The following is a 23,208-nucleotide window of genomic DNA, read 5'->3' on the forward strand; positions in this document are numbered from 1 at the left end:
TGAGCTGTTGTCCCCAGCCCACTGAACCAGTTCTGGAGTTGAACCCTATGGCGTTGGGATAGAAAGAGGAACCGGCCATTAACATACAGTCCAGAGAGTAAGCCTTCCACCGGGAGAAGACCCCGAAGGGGGATTCCCAACTGGAGGATAGAGCTTCCCTCACTGTGACACTGACAAAACATGTGTGGGTCTGTAGTTGAAATAGTCTTCAGAGCCAAGTTTAAGCTTGGGTTTTCTCTAACTCTGAGAGCTCAGGGACTGGACTCCTTTTGGAAGATAGGAGGATGGCTGCAACCAAAGCTTCAAGGAACAAGGATGATCTCATGGCAAGAACTTAAGACTGGTTGGTTAGGTCTTACATACTCTTGACAACACAGGATGCCTGCATAAATACTTTCCTTCTACTGTCCTTGGTTTCCCTTGCTTAGCTCAGACCGATGTGCTCTAACACTTACCCTCCTCACACAGCTCTGCTTTGACAGTATTCTGTGAAGTAGCCAGGACAAGAAGAATCCATCTTGGAGACCACGTGTATGTCATCAGCAAAGCCAGGTCTCATTCCATCCATCCACTTTTAAGCAGATGGCAAGAAAAAAATCGATGACTGTAATCTCAGTACAGTGCTCAAAAGAGAGGTTCCAGACAAGTCAGAGGTGCTATTACTGTGTGGTTCCCACAGGACTTTGGAGGACAAGCACTGTCAAACTCTGAAGTCCCTCCATGATGCTGGGCCACTGCAACTTTCTTGCTCCCTTTCTTCTGAGAAGGCCAACATCGCACCCAGGGCTCTGGGGCTCTTTCACCTTGTTTCTGAAGAGGTCATCTGTGCAGAGCAGGAGGCAGGAGTGGGGAAAATGGCCGCCTCCCACTTTTCTCCTTCTTTCTTTTCTAAAAGGGTTTAAGTGATAGAGAATAAAGCCTGTTGCCATGGTTACATAAACATAGGTAAATATTTCTGGGCTGAGGATGGGGGGAGGGTGATCCATTTTTGCTGAAGAGAAATCAAATGGTCAGCCTCCTCCCTCCTGCACCCCAAAACTCAACTTCAAGGGCGGATGAGATTATCTCACTTGAAAATGAGGAATAAATCAGAGGTCTTGAGATTAGTTTTGAACAGCCTTTCTCAAAGCCACCCCGAGGTGGAACCCTCAGTAGGCATCTCAGCATTTGCTGCCTGCTGGTGAGGATACATGAAAGGAGGGTCCTTTTCCTGCGGGAGATGGTGCAGCTCCTGGAAATGGTGCCTAAGGGTGTTAGACTTTTGGGGTTTGCCCAGCTTAGTCAGGGAGGGTGGCCCCCTCTGTCCCACTGCCAGAGCCTGAGGGTCCTGGCACCAATGACTAAGCTCAAAGGGAGAGGCAGGACCAGATGTGTCCCAACAGAGCTCACTGGAAACACTGCCATTCTCCTGGCTCCAGATCCATGGCCCCCACCTGGAGGGCCCCACCTACCAAGTCCCAGCTCTTAAAGACCCATCCCTGAGTGAGGCAGTGTCCATCCCCTCTCCACTGGCAAGAGAAGAGCTGGGGATCTCATCCTGATGTGAAGAAAGAAACATATGGCCACGTACAGTCTGGAAACCTCATCACATCATCCTCCCAGGGGTGGGGTCTATGCATATCCCCATTGCCTTCACGCTTCCACCCTTGTAGCTGTCAACAGCCATTACCTCAACCCCCCTGCGGCTCCCCCCAGGCCTCCTGAGCACCAACAGGAAGGGCTGACCATAGAGATAAACACGTGCTGTTGGCACGCGTTCAGATATCGCTGCGGAACTGATCTCTCTAGGCAGGCAGGCCCGGAGGTGCTGAGAGAGACTGGGTCTGAGTGTGAGCACTGGGGTGGCGGGGGAGGAACTAGACGGAGGCCCAGTTCTTCTTGAAAAACTCTACCTCCTAGCTTCATGACATCTTCCTCTGTCCCTCTTAGAGGACTGGGCTCCTTGCCTCCCTCTTACAGTCCCAGTGCCAGGGAGACAGCAGAAGGAGGAAGTGGCCTCTATGTTGGGAGGCCTCTCAGTTCCAAAAGGAAGATTCACTTTGGGTTTTAATGGAAAACTTTTTTGACTAGGTAGAGGAATCAAAGACTAGTTATAAAATCCCCTTAGCTTCTAGTGTCTTCAAACACAGAATGTCGTTCTTTCCTCTTACAGACAGAGCAACCGACGCCCAAGACATTGGTCTGTGTTGTGATGCAATAAAGTCTCCCTGTTTCCACGGTAACCCATTTCTAGCACACTAGTCTGTGGAAAGCAGGGTTGCTGAGACTAGAGCCACTGAGGGGGTGAGTCCTGGTAGCTCCCCATCCACAGAATCGCCATCACTTCTGCACATAGTACTAACTTAGACATTATCCACACAGCCTTAACTTCTTTTCAAAGTCACCTGTCTGCAAGACGGGGATGTCAGTTATGCAGGAGCTAAAACTTTTTGGAGGGGGACAGAAGGAAGATGCTGGAGGAAGAAATAGCTGTATAATAAGTCCTCATTTATCTTTGATGGGCTCCACAACTTTAGTGAAGCGACGTATAAGGAAACTAATTTCACCATAAGCTAATTGATAGAAACAAGACTTAAGTTCTGCCCTCACCAGTGTGGCTCAATTGGCTGGGTGTCATCCCATACACCAAAAGTTTGCTGGTTTGATTCCGGTCAGGGCACATGCCCAGGTTGTGGGCTCTGCCTGGGCAGCCGATTGATGTCTCACTCTTGCATCAATGTTTCTCTCTTCGTTCCCTTCCTCTCTCTCTAAAAATCAATTTTAAAACCTTAAAAAAAGTTAAGTCCCCATGGCATCTCATAAAGCGGTATTGAACAAAATGACATCGTTTGAGGACCTGCTCAATAGTGTTTTGAGAAAACTCTGTGTATGAATGGGCTATCTCATCTGAATTATTCAGAGGAAATACTAAGTGCAAAATTACACTAGTCCAAATCATATAGTTAGCGCCGGGCTGTGACTGAGCCCTATTTGGAATTAGTTGCAGGCTTGGACTGGGTGCTTACCATACCTAAGCAATGGTTTATTGCTACTAGGGAAGCAAATATTTTCATTTTGCAAACATTTTCTGGAAAAGCAAATATTTTTCAACTGCAAGACACCTGAAGAATGTCAGGGCACAGCTAAGGGAAATACTTAAGAACTTTGTGCAAACTGATGCTGGTGAACTGCAGTGACAAAGAAGGTGACTTGCTCACACTGTCCGGGGGACGTTCTGCAACATCTGACTCCCCAGGGGCCCAGCGCCAGCTTCCCGGTAACCTTACCGTGGCCTGCAGCTCAGAGCGAAGGCTCCTTTTATTACACACTGCTTAGCCATCTCTACCAGCTTCTCGTAGCTGTTAGCAAGGACCAGGGGCTGGCAGCCTGCCAGGGGGAGACTTGTTAGCGAGAGAGGAAGAAGGCTGCCTGCTTCTTCTCCTGGAGCTGCACAGTGAGGAGGAAAAGAGGTCACTTCTCAGGTTTGGCTTGATGTGTATTCACTTCCACCAGGCTGGCTCCTATGCCTCTTCTGGTCGTTTTCAGGGGCCAGAGAACTCTCTTAGCCCTGATCAGAGGGTGGAGATTTCAGCCTGGACACCCTGAGGGGAGCCAGTGTCGAGGGTGACAGCTGCTTCTATGAAGGCTTCTGCCTACCCAGAGAGACAGGCCCCTCCCCCTGGGGTTTTGTGGGGTGGGGCAGGTGAGCAGTGACTCCCAGCAGCGGCAGCGGCGGCAGACTATACCAAGAAAAAGCCAATGAGGCTAAGAAACACTGTCATCACTTAACAAATGAAGATACACACTGAAAAATAGGAGCCGAACATGCAAAGGAGTTTGGGCTGTTCCTGCCCCACCCCCCTTTCCCGCCTTTGGACAGGTTTTCTTTGCTGTGATTATTCCCCATGAATCATCATCCATAGCAAGTGACTGAGGCAATGGAGAGTGAATAATGAACCCCCAAATGGTCTTTTGTGTCTCTGCCTGGAGGGATTTGGAAATAACTTGCATTTTAATCTTTCTGACTTAGTATCATAGAATTTGGGAGCTGAGAAGGACCTTATAGATAATCAGGGAATTATGACCTCATGGAAAGACCAGAAGTCAAGATATGTGGGGCTGAGCATCCGGTCTGTCGCTGAAATAGTGTTCCTAGCATTTATTAAAGGCTTTCCTTGTGTCAGGCTCTCGTCTGTTCCTCCCAGACCCGTAGGGCAAGGGCTCCTGCTGCCTCCATGTTGCAGATGAGGAAGGGAGATGAGGAGCCGGAATCCCTTAGGGCTCACAGGCTCTGGTTCTGGCTCCAGAATCCATGCCCTTTGGATTGGACAAGGAATTTTAACCTTTTTGGGTCTGTTTTTTCCTCTACAATCTCTAAAGTTTTAAAACTCTAACAGTCTGCATTTGCTGCCCAAGCATATCATCTTATGAATTAGAAACGTGCAGCTCAGAAGTGTCGGGTGATTTGCTTCAAGTCATTCACGTTGCTAATGGCAGAAGCAGCCTGGGGACCCAGACCCACTGACCTTTCCACCCTGTCCACCAGGCAAGCCCTCCTTCCTCCACCTCACTTTGGCAGGTGTTTCTAGGGGAACTCAACTCCTTGCCTTAGATACGATCTGCTCTATGATCTCAGACAGATAGGCTGGTAATGTGGAGTATAGGTGGGGCCAATCAGCACCAAAGCTGAGTTTAGGAGGCTGGTGATATTTGTCTAAGTACCTTGTACCTATCTCTCTGTCTGCTATGTGCTATCTTTTGCTCACTGGTGACAGTGATGGAAATCATGCCACAACCATGGGAACAAGCATGGTGGTACCATGTCTGGTGTGGCACGTAGTTGGGGAATAATGTTTACAGTTGTTTGTCCTCACCAAGAAAATGTCTGTCTCTCGCCCTGGCTGATTTGGCTCAGCGGTTAGAGTGTTGACCTGCGGTCCAGAGAGACCCGGGTTCGGTTCCCGCTAAGGGCATGTACCTCGGTTGCAGTTTGTCCCCGGCCCTGGTTGGGTCATGCGGGTGGCAACCACTCGATGTGTTCCTTACACACTGATGTTTCTCTCTCTCTCTCTCTCTCCCTCCCACTCTATCTGAACAAAAAGAAATAAACAAAAAAAATGTCCTCAGGTGAGGATAAAGAAAATGTCTGTCTCTCACCCAGAAAATGTCTGTTTCTTCACGGTGGCAGTGGTGAAAGTTTGCTCCTCCCTACCCTTTCCCCTGTCCTTTGTTCTCCTGCCCCGCTCTGGTCATTCACTGGTGTGCAGTGCGTGTGCCAGTGTGCTCGGCAATCAGTGGGCGCCATCGTCACCAGCACCCACATCCTGGTGTCCTCCCTACGGAAGAATCATCAAAGTGCCTCTAGAATGAGACAGGGCCTGCCGGGTGAGCTATTACTCTGCTCACAAAGGCTCTGTGTCTCCACGTGTGTGTGAGTGTGTGTGAGGCTCAGACACAGAAAGAAATGAGCTCTCACCCACTCACTGGTGAGTGGAAAATGAGCTTTGGCAGGTGAAAAACTGGGTGACAGGTGAGGAAGCCAGAAGGCTATCAGTGTGATCCTTCTACAGTTGCTGTTTGCTGGTGTTGCTAACAGTATCTCCCCCCCTCCCCTGAATTGTAACTAGGTAGAACGGCAATGGCTTGGAAGGGCTTGGGGATGTGCGAGAGGGACGTGAGTACCTGAGGATGGCCTTGTGACCTTTGGAAGTTAGCCGCCTGCTTTGCAGGTGGGCTGCACTCAGGCAGTTGAGAATTGGCATTTTCCTGATGGCCCACAAAGCAAGCTGTGTGGCTTACATTTCTCCAGTGGGTGGGAGGAGACAGCAGTCCAGGGACTAAATCTGGGAAGTTCTGCCATATGGCGTCATGTGGGAGGCGAGGTGGACCAGGCGGCAGGGGGCCTGGGGCTGGCTCTGCTGCCTCGAGGTGGCCTGTAAGAACCACGCCTCATTTGCTCTAACTGGGAAGTGGGGCAAATAATCCCACTGCTACCTGCCCATTGTGAAGGTAAAGTGGATAAAGGCCCTTTGAAATGTCAAGAGCACTGTTCCAAATGTGGCCGAGGGAGTTCAGGGGGCCTATAGGGAGGCAGCAGTCTGCCGGGGTGTCAGTTTCAAGGCCTGTGCTCAGACAGGTATTGAGCACCTCAGGTCCATAAATCTTGCCTCCTATCTATAGCTGGCAAGTAGGGAGAGGGTAGGCTCTTGCTCTGCTACCGTCTGGTCTTCCCACCACCCTGGCTCTGGGCCGCGCCTGCCCCCCACCGAGGCGACTGTCCCTCTGCCTCCCTCATCTGCTCCCTGCCTGTCAGTTTAATTTAACAAGGTTGCGGGAGAGGTTTGATTTAATCAAACCAGTTGCTGTATCCATTCTGCTCAGAGGTCCCTTGGTGTCACCACTGAGGCTCAGATTAGACAGTGACAATTACTTTTTCTTCCCTGGCTGTTGCCTCCCCCTCCTTTTCTGCCCCTGGAGAGAACCTGGTAGGCAGACCAGTCTCCAGGGACCTAAGAATAGATGCGGAGGATCAAAGGAGGGACTCAGGCTCTGGCCTGAGAAAGCCCCTCTCTGCCTTACATGGCCTTGTTTAGAGCTGAACGCCCGCTGGAGGGTGGGGGAGACAGAAAATGTGAGCAGAGCTGCCTTGGAAGGCTCGAGACTGCCTGAGGACAGAGCTGTGCCATCACTGATGGCCCTGGGAGATAACACCAACCTGCCTGGTTGTCAGGACCCTGGGTGGAGGGTGGCCCAGGGGGTGAGGTAGCTGTCTGCTCTGCACAGGCCAAACCACAAGCATTTATTTCCAGATACTCAGCCTGGATTCTGGGGTCTCCGGAGCTGTGAGACATCAACAAAAAAAGGTGAGACTCCATCCCTCTGAGTTTCGATGGCACTGTTCTTGGCACGACAGCAGCAGAGACAGGAGGAGCTGCCACCTGAATCAGGGGTTCAAGGGAGCTGTGTGGGTGTGGGGTAACTGGTGTGTGTGTGTGTGTGTGTGTGTGCTGGGGGCAGGAGGGTGACTGTGGTGTGGGGGTATGTGTGTTGTGTGCCAAGGCGGTCTGTGGTGCAGAAACCTCAGGATTTAGGGAGTTAAAAATTCCAGAACAAATCTCTCGTCTTGCCATTTAATCCTTATAAGTCCCCCCTTTCCCAGGAAGTGGGTGTTCAGCACCTCTTTTCTTGAGTGGCTCATGGAAGAGAGACATAGACCCCTGAAGGCGATGGAAGTCCTTAGGGTGAAATCCTTTCTGCCTTTTGCTCATTTGTGTCACATTCTCCCATCAGGCTGGGCAACTGACAGGTGCACCCCTCCCTGGGCCCCCTTCAGAGTCCCCTCCTGGCATTCATGTCTCCCCTAGATATCCAACAGACACCGTCATCCTTAGGAGTCGAATATGATTAGCAGAAACCCTCCTGACAGCTCCAAAGAGAATCCCTCAAATGCATATTCTATTGAGTGCATCTCACTGCGCCTGACAGCCGCTTTATCAATTAAATTCCACATTCCCAGTCTTCAGAGATGCCATGAACCTCCCTACCTAATAAATCACAGGCCCCAGTTATTGTTAAATGTCCCATCAGTCTCTAATAAAATCCCTGCCAACCGAGCAGGTTATTTATTATGCTGCCCAGACAAGAATGAATTGGGCCCCGTTCTCGCAAGGAGAAGAGCAAACGTGCTCCCGTCCTCCCTGAAGAACTGAGGCTCCGATATGAAATGGGGCAATTAATCAGCGTGGGCCCTGGGCAGAGGGGAGTCTGGTCTGGAGAGAGGGAGGACGGCCTGAGGTTCTCCTCTGAACGCCATCCCAGCAAATCTCGCCATGGCGAGAGGTGGCTGCACAGAGCACAGGGGCCCCAGCCTTTGCTGTCTTTCCTCCGAATTCCTGTGTGAAGATATGGCCACTCCCGAGGCCCTGGGGCACATGCAAAGACAGTTTCCTCCATGTTGGGAGGTAGTCACTTAGGATTAAGCTGGGTCATGAAATAATACATTCTGTCCAGAAGGCCAGGTATTATTCCTTGATTAACTTGGTGTAACAGGTTTATTGCTGGCACTAATCCACTGAGCAGATGAACTGAATGAAGAATGAACATAGGAGGGAAAGAGAACTCAGAAGCACGCGCTCAGTCACTGCTTCCTGGACATGCAGCATACAGGTAGCAGTGGCACGAGGACAGCCATGTCCCAACACCTACAAGACCCAGGAGCTGTTAGGTGCAAAGCGGGCCTTGCCCTCCCCTGTCACAATTAGTTCCCAAACTCTCATGAGGCTCCCAGGTCTGCAAGTTCAAATCCAAACTCCTCCCCTTTGCCGTCAATCAAGTCCCATGCTACCTTTCCAACTGCATCTCTCTTTATTGTGACATAACTCTACCTCGCTTTTGGAACACACAGCATGATCATCTTCTATTTGTTACGGTGGCAGGCAAGGTTCTCCATAAGGTGGGACTAATGTGTCTCTGCAGCCTCGTTTCCTGGCAACTGCTGTCATACTTGTCTCCCTTTGCACTAAAGGTCTTGCCTTCCCTAAACTACTAAGGTTTCTCCTGCTTCTACCCACGCCTTTGCACAAACTGTTCCCTCTGCCCAGAATATCTTCCCAACGTGTCTGGCTGGTGGGCTCTCCTCCCGCTCTCACTGCCTGGTGAACTCCTTACCTACGCTTCTGGATCAGCTGGGAAAATCAGCTCAGAAAATGCACTTCATGGAACTTGGCTTTGTCTCCTGGTGCTGTGGTTTTGGGAGAAATGCTCGACTCCGGGGGTTAGGGGAGGAAGGGCCTGTGCCTGGAGTTTTTCTCCTACTTCTGTGCACACTTTGGACCATTAGGTTTGGGGTGGGGACGAGAAGGGCACAGAGAGGAAGGCTTTTACTGTTTGCCTCGATTTCTCAGAAGTTTCTCCTCTCCCCCACATGCCAACCACACTGTGAGCAATGAAGGCCCTGAAAATGTCAGTGCACATGATTTTACACCGCCCTCGCTACAGTCGTCCCTCGGTTATCGTGGTTCATCCGTTCCAGACTCCAGCAGTTGCACCTGGCGTTGAAGGATTCCTGGGGTGCTCGAATACATAGGCCTACAGTCCATACATGCAGTGATTTTAATTGTAATTGTAATACAGGGGTGTATAATTGACTCAGACAACCGAGTGCACACTGTATCATTTTCACTGTCTTGATCAACTTTTTAATGAATATATTTGAAAAGCCCGCGATAGAGTGAAGCCGCGAAAGTCGAAGCGCGAAGTGGCGAGGTCGACTGAGCTTGCATATGTCCTCCTTGATCAGTGCGCCCTGAGCGCCTGTTTCTTTCTCTTTGAGGGCAAGGCCTCTATTCTGTCCTATTTTCGTGTCTCTAGCATTCGGCTGATTCATATGAGGTGTTCAGAAGATTCTGGTGGAAAGAATGAATAACGAGATGTTTGCAGATTGAATGCAAATAGTAACATTGCCAACCCTTTGTTGCTGTGAGTGTCAAATGAGAAAAAATAGCTACACGAACTTAGTTTCTTCCCTTCTTTTCACATTTTCCCACAGAGCCTCACACCCAGGGTGGGCCATATCCATGCCTTTATTTACATTGTTTTCTTTCCCTCTGGGCACAGAAACCACTGTGAAGAAATGAATGGATGGGGCCATGTGAACCTCAATATCTAGTCTGAGTCTGAGTCTTACTCCCCCGTCTTCAGTTCGCAGGAATCTCTCCCTATTCTAGCTCCAGGTACCTGACATGAGGAAAGGCTTTCCAGGGAGAAGGAATAGCACAAAAAGAGGCTGGGGTCCCATTGTGATTTTATCCTGGGGGAGACTGGGAGGCAGACAGCAGTCCAGCGGGTTTCTGTGCATGTTACTCTCACACCTTACCTAGTTATTCAGTGTTTTACCTTTCCAGCACTAAAAATTATGATCAACTGCAATACTGGAATTTTTACCTTCTGGGGAAAACATTTTATTGATTTGTGGTTTTAGCTATAGCAATACAACTTATCCCCAGGAACATTGCAACGTTTGTGTCATAACCAGCAAATTCAATAACAGAATGCTGTTAAAACTATGTGTTCTCTGCTGGAAAAAGTCTTTTTGTTTGTTTTGGTAAGAGAGCCGGTTCTTCAACAGTGATGGGTTTGAGTTCTAAAGACCACTCTTGTGGGCCTAGAGACCCAGCAGGGACTTTTGAGCAAGAAAGTGTCAGCCACTCACTCAATCAAGGGCCTGGTGCTGGGCTGGAGAGCCTGGGGCGACAAAAATTCCCTTCTTTGAGAAGCTCATAGTTTATTTAGTGTGAGGGACAGATATGTAAACAAGGAACAAGAACAGGTAAGAGCTAGACTGGAATGATTTGCATTATGAAAGGGGATCCTGGGATGGGAAATAAAAAAGTTGACAAAAGAATCTAAAGCTGGACCCAAACAATCTAAGATGTCCACCTAAAAATCATCCCAGCACCTGTGGGATAGGTGACCAGAGTGAGGAGAAACCGGGCAGGAAAACCATTCAGGAGGTTGTTGCAATAGTTAGGGTGATGAAGGGACCTAAAATAGGACAGATGCTATGGAGACTGGAGAAGAGTAATGGAGGAAATATTTGGAGACACAATTACCTGTGCTCAGTGAATTGTTAGGGGAGAGGGCTAGTAGGAGGTGAAGTCAAGAATAATTCCCAGGTTTGGGATTTGGGAATTGGTGGATAAGAGAGGTGGGGTACTAAGAAGAAGCCTGGGGCCTTTCCTGCCCAGTCCCAGGAGTCCCTCTGCTTTCACCCGGAGACTTGACATTTTCTCATTGTTTTGTACATTTCTAAGCAAAATCCATCTCCAGGACCCCCTTTCAATTAAATTATCATGCCGCAGCATGGTTTGGAATCTGGGTCCTCACTGCGTGTGTGTGTGTGTGTGCGCGCGCCTGTGAACACGATTGAAATATAATGACCAGGATTATGCTATAAGGGACAAAGGAAAAAGTTGGGGTTGGATGCAGAATAAGATTACATTGCAGAAATGGAATTATGACTAAAACTCTTATGGGAAAGCATTTATTCAATAAATATTGAGCATTTACTATGTGTCAGATTGTTTCTCTTCCATTAGGGATACAGCAGACAACAGGACAGAATAGGTCTCTGACCTCACAGAGTGAGGGAGACACAATAAACACATAACTTCAGACAGATAAGTACCATGAAAAAAAAATAGCAGACAGGGGAAAAGTGATGGGAAAGGAAGGGGAGCCGACAGGATGGGGAGCTAGTTGGGGTGTTTATAAAAGACTTTTGAAAAGGCGATACTTGAGCAGAGACCTAAAGTAAGGGAAAGTGGTTAAAAACTAAGTCACCACCTTGCGAGGGGGCGGGAGCGATAAGAGCAACACTGAGGAGACGTTAAGTTTGGGACGAGTGTGCGGCATCTGCACGGAGTTGCTGAGAAGGCGGACGGGGTCCAAGCACAGTCTGGAGGCGGGGACAGGACTGTCGGAGGTGCCAACCCCTTCCCGGCTTCAGCTCAGCGCGCCCGCACAGCGCTCCCGGTGCGTCGGGCGCCGTTAGGGCGCGGGGCTGGGGCTGGGGCTGGCGGATCCTTGCCGCGCAGAGGCCGGACCACGCGGCCAGCCTGCGTGCGACACCCCGGGCACTCTGCGGGCCCCGAGCGGGGGCCGGGCGGGAAGGGCTGGGGGAGTGACCGCGGAGCCGAGCAGCGCCGGAAGCGTGACGTGCGGCGGCATCACAATGACCGCGCTGGGAGGGAGGCGGCGCAGGGCGCACGGCGCAGGGCGCGGGGCTGGCGGACCGCCCACAGAGGGCCGGAGGCGGGGCGGCGGCTCCACCGTGAACGCGCGGCGCCCTCTGCAGGCCGCAGGCGGCGACACACCGGTATCCTCTCCTTTCCTCTCCTGCCTCCATCTTCCTCAGGCCACAGTTTTTTGTTTTTATAGCGGTTTCCCCGTCTTTCTGAGCCTCCGATTTGCGTCCCTGGCCCCCTCTTCCAGGCCAAGCCTGTCCGTGTGTTCGCGGGAGGAGTGCTAATAAAGTTTTCTTCTTCTCGCTCTCAGGCTCCCCGCTTCAAGTACCGCGAGATCTGGTGGCGCGGCTACCATGGCGGCGGCGTTTGAAGCCCCGGCGGACTTAGCGCCCGGGGAGACCGCCGTGTCCGCGGAGCACGCGGCCGCACCGGCGCCGGCGCCGGCGCCCGCACCCAGACCCGTGCGGAGCCTGCGGACGGCCCACGATGTCAGCGGCCCGCGGACCCGCACGGGGGACGTGCTGCTTTCGGAGCCCGCGGACTTCGAGTCGCTGCTGCTGTCGCGGCCGGTGCTGGAGGGGCTGCGGGCGGCCGGCTTCGAGCGGCCCTCGCCCGTGCAGCTGAAGGCCATCCCCCTGGGGCGCTGCGGGCTCGGTGAGGCGGGGCCCTGGCGGGGCCGAGGGGGTGCGGAGCGCGGCGTGGTCTGCAAGGGCCGGCCGGCCGCCGGGCTCGGCCCGCACGCGGTCTCGCCTCGGTTAGCTCGGGTGCAGCGGGCGCAGGCTGGTGGAAAGGTAGACCGGGCTCTGTCCGCACAGATGCGTGGTTCTGAGTTTGCGAAGGTAACCGGTAGAGGTCCGGGCACGAGGCGCTTCTGGGTATGGCCGTGCGTTTTTGTTAGCGAAAACGGAGGTGCCAACTAGGTGATTTCTGGAGACCCCTCCAGCTCTGTGACTCGTGGTTGGCACCTAAGCATCTTCAGTTCTCACTGTGTAGTGATCATTTGGTTTTCCTTTGCAGATTTAATTGTTCAGGCGAAGTCTGGCACCGGGAAAACCTGTGTCTTCTCCACCATTGCTTTGGACTCTCTTGTTCTTGAAAACTTAAGCACCCAGGTGAGTTTATTTAGCTCAGAGGACCCAGAGGAGGGTGTGTTAGGTGGATTTTATCACAGGTCAGATGAAGTACCAGTAGCTCCTCAGAGATAGATGCGAATTTGATGAATGATTGAGTTAAGCCATATGAAAAGTTACAGTAAGACATTAGGCCATTGAGTGGTGGTAGTCTGGATGGTGACCAAGAATGCATTAGTGTTAGAAGCTAGGAATTTTCTACTATTACTGCATCTTAAATAGAATGTCTGTCACGTGTGTCAATGATGCCATTACTTAAGAGAAAATTGAGATTCTTTTTTACTTGATGATCAGATTGTGACGAGAGTTAGCACTTGGCCTGATTCGTGGGGTATGGTTCTCTGGGTATCGATGATAACTGCAGCTCGTGCATGTATCGCTGATCTTCCATCTTCTAGGCTCTTTCTGAGTAGGTCTAAGGTGGCCTTCCCCAAGTTAACAGGAAGGATATTTGGGCTTGGGGATCATTTCTTCAAAGATGTGTTGAGCCCATATCATTAGTTTGCCAGGCATTAGAGAGACAGAGATGAATCAGATATGATCCCATAGTCTTACTTTGTGGTTTAGTTGTCACAACAGACTGTATTTCACATTCTCAGTCCTGTATCTCTAATGATGGTTTTCCAACACTGGTTTTTAACCCAGGGACTCGTACTCTTGGTCTGGAAAGCTTTTTGAATCTTACCTTATACTTACCAAATCCCAGGTGATGCTGCACACAGGAGATCATCCTACTTCCCAAAGACCTGGGCTATTCTACTTGTGAATTGAGACTTATCTGAGATTTTGGCATCTGATATTCGGCAGCTGGGCAAATGCCAAAACCCTGAATAAATTCCGTAAATAAAATCAGTATTTTTAACATTTAAGATCTTTAAAGTAATACATATTCATTTTTGAAAATTGGGAAAATTCAGAAAAAGAAGTATTATTTGCTGTTTCCTCTTGCCGAAAACTGGGATGTACCTTTGGGTGTCTACTCAAAAGTTAGAGGGGCTTTGCTTGATGGCCCCATTTAAAATGACTCTTTTCCTTCATTTGTTGCTTCTTTTTCTTTTCCCTGTTTGATTCTTCTTCATAGCACTTTTTATTTTCCTGCCATTGTTTATGTATGTTTGTTTATTGTATATCTTCTTATGATTCAAGAATTAAAATGCCATTTGAGCAAGGATTTTGCACTGTTAACTGTTGACTCCACAGCAACTTGTGTGTTGCTTAGAACATAGTAGGTTCTTATTTAATATTCTCTGAGTGAATACAGTGATCATTCAAAGGAAAAATAGTTCATTATATAATGTGCCAATCACGTATTTATTTTACTGACTCGTTAAAGGTGTATTTTATGTTTTCTTAGATTTTGATCTTGGCTCCCACAAGAGAAATTGCTGTACAGATCCATTCTGTTATCACAGCCATTGGAATAAAAATGGAAGGCTTAGAGTGTCATGTCTTTATTGGAGGCACTCCCTTACCTCAAGACAAGGCCAGACTTAAAAAGTGTCATATTGCCGTTGGATCTCCTGGTAAGATGTCAATGCCTGTTCGTAACTGGAGCTTTTAGGAACTGAACACTTTTAATTTTTAAAAATGTTTTTATTGATTTTTAGAGGTAGCGAGAGAGAGAGAGAGAGAGAGAGAGACATCGATGAGAGAGCAACATCAGCCTCGTGCACACCCACACTGGGGATTGAGCCACAACCCAGGCATGTGCCCTGACCAGGAATCGAACCAGCAACCTCCTGGTACATGGGTTGATGCTCAGCCACTGAGCCACACCAGCTGGGCAGGAGCTGAACACTTTTAATATAATAATATTGGAATCTTTGATAACTATGATAATTATTTTGAGGATTAGAAATGAAGAGCCTAACTTATATGCATGTATGCATAACCAATGGACATGGACAACAAAGCCGGGGACGGGGCTGGGGTGGGGTGGGGAGGGGGGTGCCAAAGGGGTAAAAAAGGAGAAACATCTGTAACAACAAAAAAAGAAATGAAGAGCCTTGCACCAGTGATATATAGACATGTGACTGGATTACCAATAGAATTTATGAACTTGGGATGTTTAAGAACATGTATGGGATAGATTTGAGAAGAAGAGGAATGAGATAATTTTTAGGAAGCCCTTCTAAACCCTGGATTGGGATTATTCTTTGCTTTAATCATTCAGTCATGAACCACTGAAAATCAGAATCTAGCATTCAGTGCCTTTACCATTCAAGTCTCTTTATAGGAATAGTGTATTTTGATGAAATATGGGGCGGAAATAATGGAGTTAGGCAAGATCAAAACTCAGAATTTCTAATTTGTGGTTTAGTGCATAAATGAATGAGGATTGGGTCAGGAAAGTCAGCAGGACAACCTCTAAGTAGAATGACATTGGCTGAGACTTGCACAAATTTGGAACATCATAAATATTTCTTTTTTTTTTTTTAATTTAGGCAGAATTAAACAACTGATAGAACTTGACTACTTGAACCCAGGCAGTATCCGTCTCTTTATTCTGGATGAAGCGGATAAGCTTTTAGAAGAAGGCAGCTTCCAGGAGCAAATAAAGTAAGAAAAAATAATTAACTTGACTATTAAAATGGTGCTCCAAAGGGTCTGTCTTTAACTTTTCCAGGTGGTGGTTACTGTCTGAATAGTTTCCATGGCGTGTGTTTTCCTTTTGTTTTTACAGTTGGATTTATTCTTCCTTGCCTGCCAGTAAACAGATGGTGGCAGTATCAGCTACTTATCCAGACTTTTTGGCTAATGCTTTGGCAAAGTACATGAGAGAACCCACTTTTGTAAGACTCAATTCCAGTGACCCAAGTCTCATAGGTGTGTATAGATATTGGATACTTACATTACTGGTTTGTGATACTCTGGAATTTTCCTTTGCTTAGTTGCTTGTTACTTTCATATGTTTGTTTTAACAGAAGACTCTTGACTTCTTTGTAGGTTTGAAGCAGTATTACAAAGTTGTCAGTATGTATCCTTTGGCCCATAAGATATTTGAGGAAAAGGCTCAGCATTTACAGGAACTATTCAGCAGAATTCCATTTAATCAAGCCTTGGTCTTTTCTAATTTGCACAGCAGGTAATGTACCTTAAAAGGCCATCTGAGGGAACTTGTGAAATAAAAGGATGGGAGTGGGCAGCATTTGTAAAATTATAGCAATACATGTTATTTTTTATAGAGCACAGCATTTGGCTGATATCCTTTCTTCTAAAGGCTTTCCTGCAGAGTGCATTTCAGGTAAGTTCATTTTACTTTGTTCTTTGTTTAGCATCCTGACTTGAAGCCTCTCTCAGGTCACCGGAAGAAATACCACTTCATGAGTTGTCTTGTGAGTGTGAGGTTACACTGAGACTTCAGAGTGAAGGAAATTCCAGGTTCATTTTTCATTGGGATTTGATAATATCAGTATTCTTGTTCTTTTAAGAAATAACTCGGTATATAATAAAAAATTAGAAAACTGGAGTTATAGCCATACAAAGTGTTTTTGTTATCTTAAGAGAAAAATATTTTGCTTCTCAGCATAATCATTGTTAAAATGGTAAGAGTTGCTAACTGGCCCTGGCTGGTGTGGCTCGGTTGGTTGGGCATTGTCCTGTGCACCGAAAGGTTGCTGGTTTAATTCCTGCTTAGGGTACATGCCTGGGTTGTGGGCTCGATCCCCAATAGAGTGTGTGCAAGAGGCAACTGATCGATATTTCATTCTCACATCAATGTTTCTTTCCCTTCTTCTCTCCCTAAAAATCAAAAAAATCTGGAAAAAAAAAAAAAGAATTACTAACTGCATTGACTTTTATGGTCTTGGGGAAGGCAAAAGTGATTCATTTTGACACAGAGGTAAATTATTACTGCTGGCCTACTAGGAGTAAAAGCTTTCAAGGAATTTTTGATCAGTGAGCTCCTTTTCGGAGTTTTGGTTGATATCTCAACTTAGTCTTCAACCTGTAAGCCTAAGCCTGTTTAGTCTTGGTATATCACGAGATACCGGGAGACTGTTTTCTGATGGACAGATATTTTGACTATAGAGGTCAACACCAAATTCATAAACAGCTGATTAAAGCAGTCTTATTTTCCTAAGAATTGTTACACTTCATATGTAACTTCGCACATATGATGTTTTATCTGCAGGCATAACCTAGTCACCATTTAAACTTGATTTTTTACTTTCAAGTGGATTGCCTACCCATATTTTCAGAGATTCTGACGGTAGGCCTTAACCTGGGTTTGCATATAAGGATAACATTAACTTTGGTTAGTATAGTTTAATTTGTTAAGACTGGGAGTTATGATTCCTGCTTCTTGTGGATTGATGAATGTGTTGTATTTCTGGTTTTTTTAGGCAACATGAATCAGAATCAGCGTCTTGATGCTATGGCTAAACTGAAGCAGTTTCATTGCAGAGTCCTCATTTCCACAGATTTGGTAAATTTCCTCTTCAGTTTGGGTGACTAATCCCTCTTAATGTATGTTCTGTTATCAGATGTGCAGATTTCATCTCCTATTTTATGTGGGTGTATCTGACGAGAAGATCAGAAGATAGCGTCTTTCCAGTGCTAGGGATATGCTTTCTTTTTTTTATTATTATTTTTATTTTTTTTTAATCCTCACCCGAGGACATTTTTTTTCATTTTTTGTTCAGATAGAGTGGGAGGGAGAGACAGGAAGAGAGAGAGAGAGAGAGAAACATCGACGTGAAAAGGACACACCGAGTGGCTGCCACCCGCACGACCAACCAGGGCCGGTTGTGCAACCGAGGTACGCACCCTTAGCGGGAACTGAACCCGGGTCTCTCTGGACCGCAGGCCAACCCTCTAATTGCTGAGCCAAACTGACCAGGGCAGGGATATGCTTTCTTAAAAATGTTTTATATTTTCATCTTTATTCTTGAAGTTAGTCACAGAAATGAATTTCCTTTTCCTTTGCGTCTCGATATCCTCCTTCCTCCTAAATATCTTCCTGTAGTTAGTTAGGCTCTTGGCTATGCTAGAATGAGGTAGTGTATGTAGATTGGCACCTTGCTGCCGTTAATGCAGACAAACGTTGCTTTTTTTCAATTCAAGACTTCCCGTGGGATTGATGCTGAAAAGGTGAATCTGGTGGTAAATTTGGATGTGCCAGTGGACTGGGAGACATACATGCATCGGATTGGCAGAGCTGGCCGTTTCGGTAAAACGAAAAGTTTAAGTGCTTTGTTTAAGGGGAGGAATCTGTAATATGATAGCTGGACGTGGAGTGTCAGTTATATAAAAATGGTTTACTACATAACATTCCCTCTGTGCTTTTAGGTACGTTGGGACTGGCAGTGACCTACTGTTGTCGGGGCGAAGAAGAAAATATGATGATGAAAATTGCCCAGAAATGTAATATTAACCTTCTGCCTTTACCAGGTATATTTTCTCTGTTTCATTTTACTGTCAAAATAAGGATGGTAGTGATAGGCCTGTTCAAAATAACAACTAACATAGACTACTCACGATGTATCAGGTATTGCTCCAAGTACTTACGTATGTTAACTCATTGAATCCTCACACCATGCTGTGAGGCGTGTGCCGCTGGGGTCTGTGTTGGTGAGGGGGATACTGAGGCATGGAGAGGTAGGTGATCTGCGTAGGTCCTACAGCTGAGCAGCAGGGAGGCTTGCAGGCTGCTGGCGCGTGAAAAGTGGAAACTGTATTAGCTCCATTTTTTAGTTTGTAGTCTTGTAATTTTATTCTTGTATAGAAGGGGGGTGTATTTTACCTCTTCTGCCGCTGTGAAGGCAATTCTTGCCATATTCTCTTTTGTTACCATGGGGAATGAACAGTGTCTTTAATTTGCACACTATCTTGAAAATTTTGAAGTGTTTTCTTTTGATTATAGTGACTTGTTTGTCAAGCAGCTCTTTTTAGGTGCTGTCTTAGAAACAGTGAACTCTTGCCCTGGCCGGTTTGGCTCAGCGGTTAGAGTGTTAGCTTGCGGTCCAGAGAGACCCAGGTTCGGTTCCCACTAAGGGCATGTACCTTGGTTGCAGTTTGTCCCCGGGCCTGGTTGGGTCCTGCGGGTGGCAGCCACTCGATGTGTTCCTTTCACGTCGATGTTTCTCTCTCCCTCCTGCTCTATCTGAACAAAAATAGAAAAATGTCCTTGGGTGAGGATAAAGAAAAAAAGAAACAGTGAACTCTTGAAAACAAGAACCCTACCAGCTCTTGTGTGGAAATATGGTTTATTTGCTATATGTGTGAATTTATGCATGTTAATATGTATATCTCTCTCTATATATGTGTATGTACATATTCATAAATGTATACCTGTATAGTGTATGCATGACCTAGAATATGGGATATGTAGTTACTGAATAATTATGACAATGACTGTTTCACCAATTTATGCTTAACTTCTTTGGTGATTTTTATAAAGCCGGGTTAGTCTGAGGGCTGGGAATCCTGTGGATTCTAATAGTTCTACCTTCGCAGTAATTCATTTTGTGATCTTTTTACAGATTTCTTTAATTGCTCTGAGCTAGCGATTTTCAACCTTTTTCATCTCACAGCACACATAAACTAATTACTAAACTCCTGTGGCACACCAAAAATATATATATTTTGCTGATCTGACAAAAAAAATAGGTATAATTTTGATTCATTCACACCGGATGGCTATTGTTGTGTTGGCTGTTGTCATATTTTCTTTGACAACCTGAGGGAAAAAGAGGTCAGTGCCTCTGGTAAATAGTCAGATGTTGCATGTTTTAAAAATTCTTGCTGCACACCGGTTGAATATCACTGCTCTAAGCTTATGTTCTGATTTACAAAATGCTTGTTTTATGAAATCATTCAGAAAATGCTGGTCTAGAACAGCTCAAGAATGTTAATATATTTGTATTCCTTTTTTGTAGACCCCATTCCTCCTGGTCTGATGGAAGAATGTTTGGATTGGGATGTGGAGGTTAAAGCTGTTGTGCACACAAATGGCTTAGCAAGCGTACCCAGCCCGCCCCTAACGAAGCAAATTCCAAGAACAGAGAGAACCTCTCAAACCCAGAAAGCTCATGGTAACCACATGGCTTCTTATAGGAATACTTCTGTATCTGCACTATCAGTCAACTCCAAAAACACCACCAAACAAAAGCTTCCTGTGAAAAGCCACTCAGAGTGTGAAATCCTAGAAAAAGCAGGATCACCAAAAGCGCGGGGTTGTGCCGCACAGTTGGAAGAGCAAATGAAGCATGCTGTTGAGACCCCTGCTGAAAACGCAAACAACAGTCAGCACCAGGCCAAAGAAGATTTACCTGTGTCACTCCCCCAGATTCCTTGTCTGTCTTCTTTTAAAGTCCATCTGCCATGCACTTTGACGTTTGCCGAATTGGTAGAGGATTATGAACACTACATTAAGGAGGGGTTAGAGAAACCTGTGGAAATCATTAGGCACTACACAGGTCCTGGGGACCAGATTGTGAATCCTCAAAATGGTTTTGTGAGAAACGGAATTACTGAAGAGAGAGTGCGGGCATTGGCAGGTAGCAGCCAGTCTGGAGACTCCGAGAGTGACAGTGATTCTTACAGCTCAAGGACTTCTTCCCAGAGCAAAGGAAATAAGTCATGTGTGGAAGGCTCTTCTGACATTCCCCTGAAAGACTTGGAATCGACCCATGCAGATGGCCATACCTCTTTGCAACAACCTCTGAATGGAAATGATGCCCCTAATCTAGTTGAGTATCAAGGATCACCTGAAATCCAGACAAAGGCAAGGCATAAAGAGGGGGCTAACCAGAGAGCTAAGCAGAGCCGGAGAAACCCTCCTAGGCGGTCCTCCTATCGGCAGACAGAACCCCAGGAAGATGAGTGGTATGACCGCCATAGGGAAACCCAGGAGGGTTTCCCTGGAACCAATCAGGATTATGAGGAGTACTGGAGAGCGTACTATAGGGCGTGGCACGAATACTACACTGCTGCTTCTCAGTCGTATTACTGGAATGCTCAGAGGCATCCAGGCTGGATGGCGGCCTATCACATGAATACCATTTACCTGCAGGAAATGATGCGTGGCAACCAGTGATGATGGCCATGCCTCAGACTACGTGGAAGTATCATCAAGTGATGCTTCCGTGACCTATATAGTAGAGTGGCGTTTTAGGAACTTAAGAAGGCTTACGGCTTTGCCACGGATACATCTATTTCTCAGATTGTTTTGACCTACCAGTTATATTATTTTAAGAAACTTCATGGGTCACATTCTTGAAAGAAGTATTTTTGGGACAAAGAGCTAAAAGGTCCCAGGGTTCCATTTTCTATAAGCCATTCCAAAAAGAAGCATTTGAGAAGACTTGTATCACTGCTTACTTAAAAAAATAAAAACAGTTCAGATTTGAAGCTGTTAGTTTATGCTGCGGAGTTCTTTACAAAAGGCTTGGGCTGCTCTTTCATGGAGATACATATGTTCTTGTAGAAATTTGTCATATGGGAGGTCAGAAAATTCCCTTTTAGGCTTAGGCAGGAAGGAGTAAACATTGCTTCAGACTTTCCTAAAGGAACTTGATTTGGTGCTCTTTCCTCCAGTAAAAATATCTTTTACCAGTAAAAATACAGGCTTAGCCGCATGTGTTGATACATTGTTCATCTTTTGAATGTCAAAATTTTGTTTCTGAGATTGTGAACCGGTCCTTGTTCACAATGCATTCAACCACTGAGCATCTCGGTGGCTGTCTTATTTTTTTTCTGGGAAGAAGAGCAGCTCTTAATCTTTATTCGTTTTTGCATCTTTTTATGCATCTGATGAAAGCTATAGATTCATCCCAGAGAACGTCTGTCTATAAACAAGAATTGGATGTGTAATTTCAAGGGGATCATAGACCTCAGCCCACCTAAGGAACCCAGGTTAAGAACGGCCCTGCACTGCGGGTAGGCTACGGGAATGTGCTCGCTCTTCCTGTCAAGGATTTGGTGGAAGCTGGAACTCATTCTGTCCAAACTCTTCCCACCGCGTGTCCTCATCTTGTGTCTTCTAGAGATTTCCCCCTAGTTTTTACCTCTAACACTACGGTCCAAGGGGTACAGTCATTTTTCTGGGATGGTACACCTATACATTATGATGTAGGAAAGTGTAATTGGAAGTTACTTTTTCTTTCATTTCTTCTCTGTGGCAGTCCTTTCATGATAACACATTTGGCGCCCAGACTTCTCTGAGCTGTATTTGTGGTGAGAAAATCCCTTGTGTGTAGTGATATATAAAGTTTTGAAAAGGAAGGCTCTTCTTTCCTGTGTATATACTTGTCTAGGCAGCATAACCATTTTCCTCAGGGCTGTGAGCAAACATCCAAGGCCATTGTCATTTACCATCTGACACAGCACAGCCCTAAACTTCTGCGTAGCTTGGATTCTTGTCATTTGGGATGGCCAGTGATGGTAGGGTTGGCTTATATATCAGTATTGCCAAATTAGAATGAAATAATACTACATAGCAAGTCCATAATTAGGTCCAGTGTGTCATTAAAAAGTAGAGACTTTAATTACTCATTTAAATAAAATCCCGTCATTGCTATATAATTGAATGTACCTCTCTTTCTACCCTTTCCCCTTCAATGTAGCCAAGTTCAGAGTTTGTCATTGCTAGGGGATTTTAATCAGGATACTACTGCATTTGTGTGTGTGTGTGTGTGTGATGATGATGATTTTTTTTAGAGGAAGGGAGAGGGAGAGAGAAATATCGGTGGAGAAACATTGAGATTGCTGCCTCCTGCATGCCCTCTACTGGGGAGCGAGCACACAACCTGGGCATTTGCCCAGACTGAAAATCAAACTGGAACCTCTTAGTCCATGGGTCGAAGCTCAGTCCACTGAGCCACACCAGCTCGGCACTGCTGCATCTTAATTAGAAATGAGGTTACCCATTAATCTTGAAATTAATTGGATTCTCTCTTTAGGTTTGTCATATTTTGTGTTTGCTTTGTTTTTTTATAAATAGAAAAATAAGCTGGGGGCGAGCATCTGCATAACATGAAAATACTAATTGTTCCATTTTCCATTGCATTTGCTTGGAAAATTTGAGCCGTAACCTTCCTGAATAAGGCATGCAGTTGTGGTAGCTGTGGAAGGAATCTGTGTGTGGAAAAGACTGTTTTGTTTGTAACTTGTCAGTCTAGGTGCATGTCTGTAATCTGTTAGGATCCATAGTAGGATTTAGGTCACTTCCTTTGAGGATGCTTTGTGCTATCGTGGAAAGAGCCTTCGTCCTGGTGCTTCATACTTGTCTTTGCATTATACCAGTCACAGCCATCCTCTCCGGGTCCAGAGTGCTCGATAAGACGAGGAGACTGGACTGGAAGACAGGACCCCTTCCATTTCTAAGATTTAATTACTATATTACTACTAAGAGA

At 46.5% G+C, this 23,208-nt stretch overlaps 1 protein-coding gene across 1 annotated transcript; it reads left to right on the forward strand.

Annotated features, from left to right (window-relative positions):
• Positions 1–12,063: 12,063 nt before the first annotated feature.
• DDX20 (DEAD-box helicase 20) lies at positions 12,064–21,214 on the forward strand. The gene is made up of 11 exons (XM_036273562.1): positions 12,064–12,377; positions 12,741–12,835; positions 14,208–14,376; positions 15,298–15,412; positions 15,537–15,679; positions 15,800–15,938; positions 16,039–16,097; positions 17,197–17,279; positions 17,918–18,023; positions 18,143–18,244; positions 19,732–21,214. The coding sequence occupies exons 1-11, from the start codon at positions 12,077–12,079 to the stop codon at positions 20,889–20,891; spliced, it is 2,472 nt and encodes an 823-aa protein (XP_036129455.1). The 5' UTR covers positions 12,064–12,076; the 3' UTR covers positions 20,892–21,214.
• Positions 21,215–23,208: the final 1,994 nt, after the last annotated feature.

Source organism: Molossus molossus, unplaced genomic scaffold (genome assembly GCF_014108415.1).
Source record: "Molossus molossus isolate mMolMol1 unplaced genomic scaffold, mMolMol1.p scaffold_m16_p_20, whole genome shotgun sequence".
In the NCBI taxonomy this organism is placed as follows: domain Eukaryota; kingdom Metazoa; phylum Chordata; class Mammalia; order Chiroptera; family Molossidae; genus Molossus; species Molossus molossus.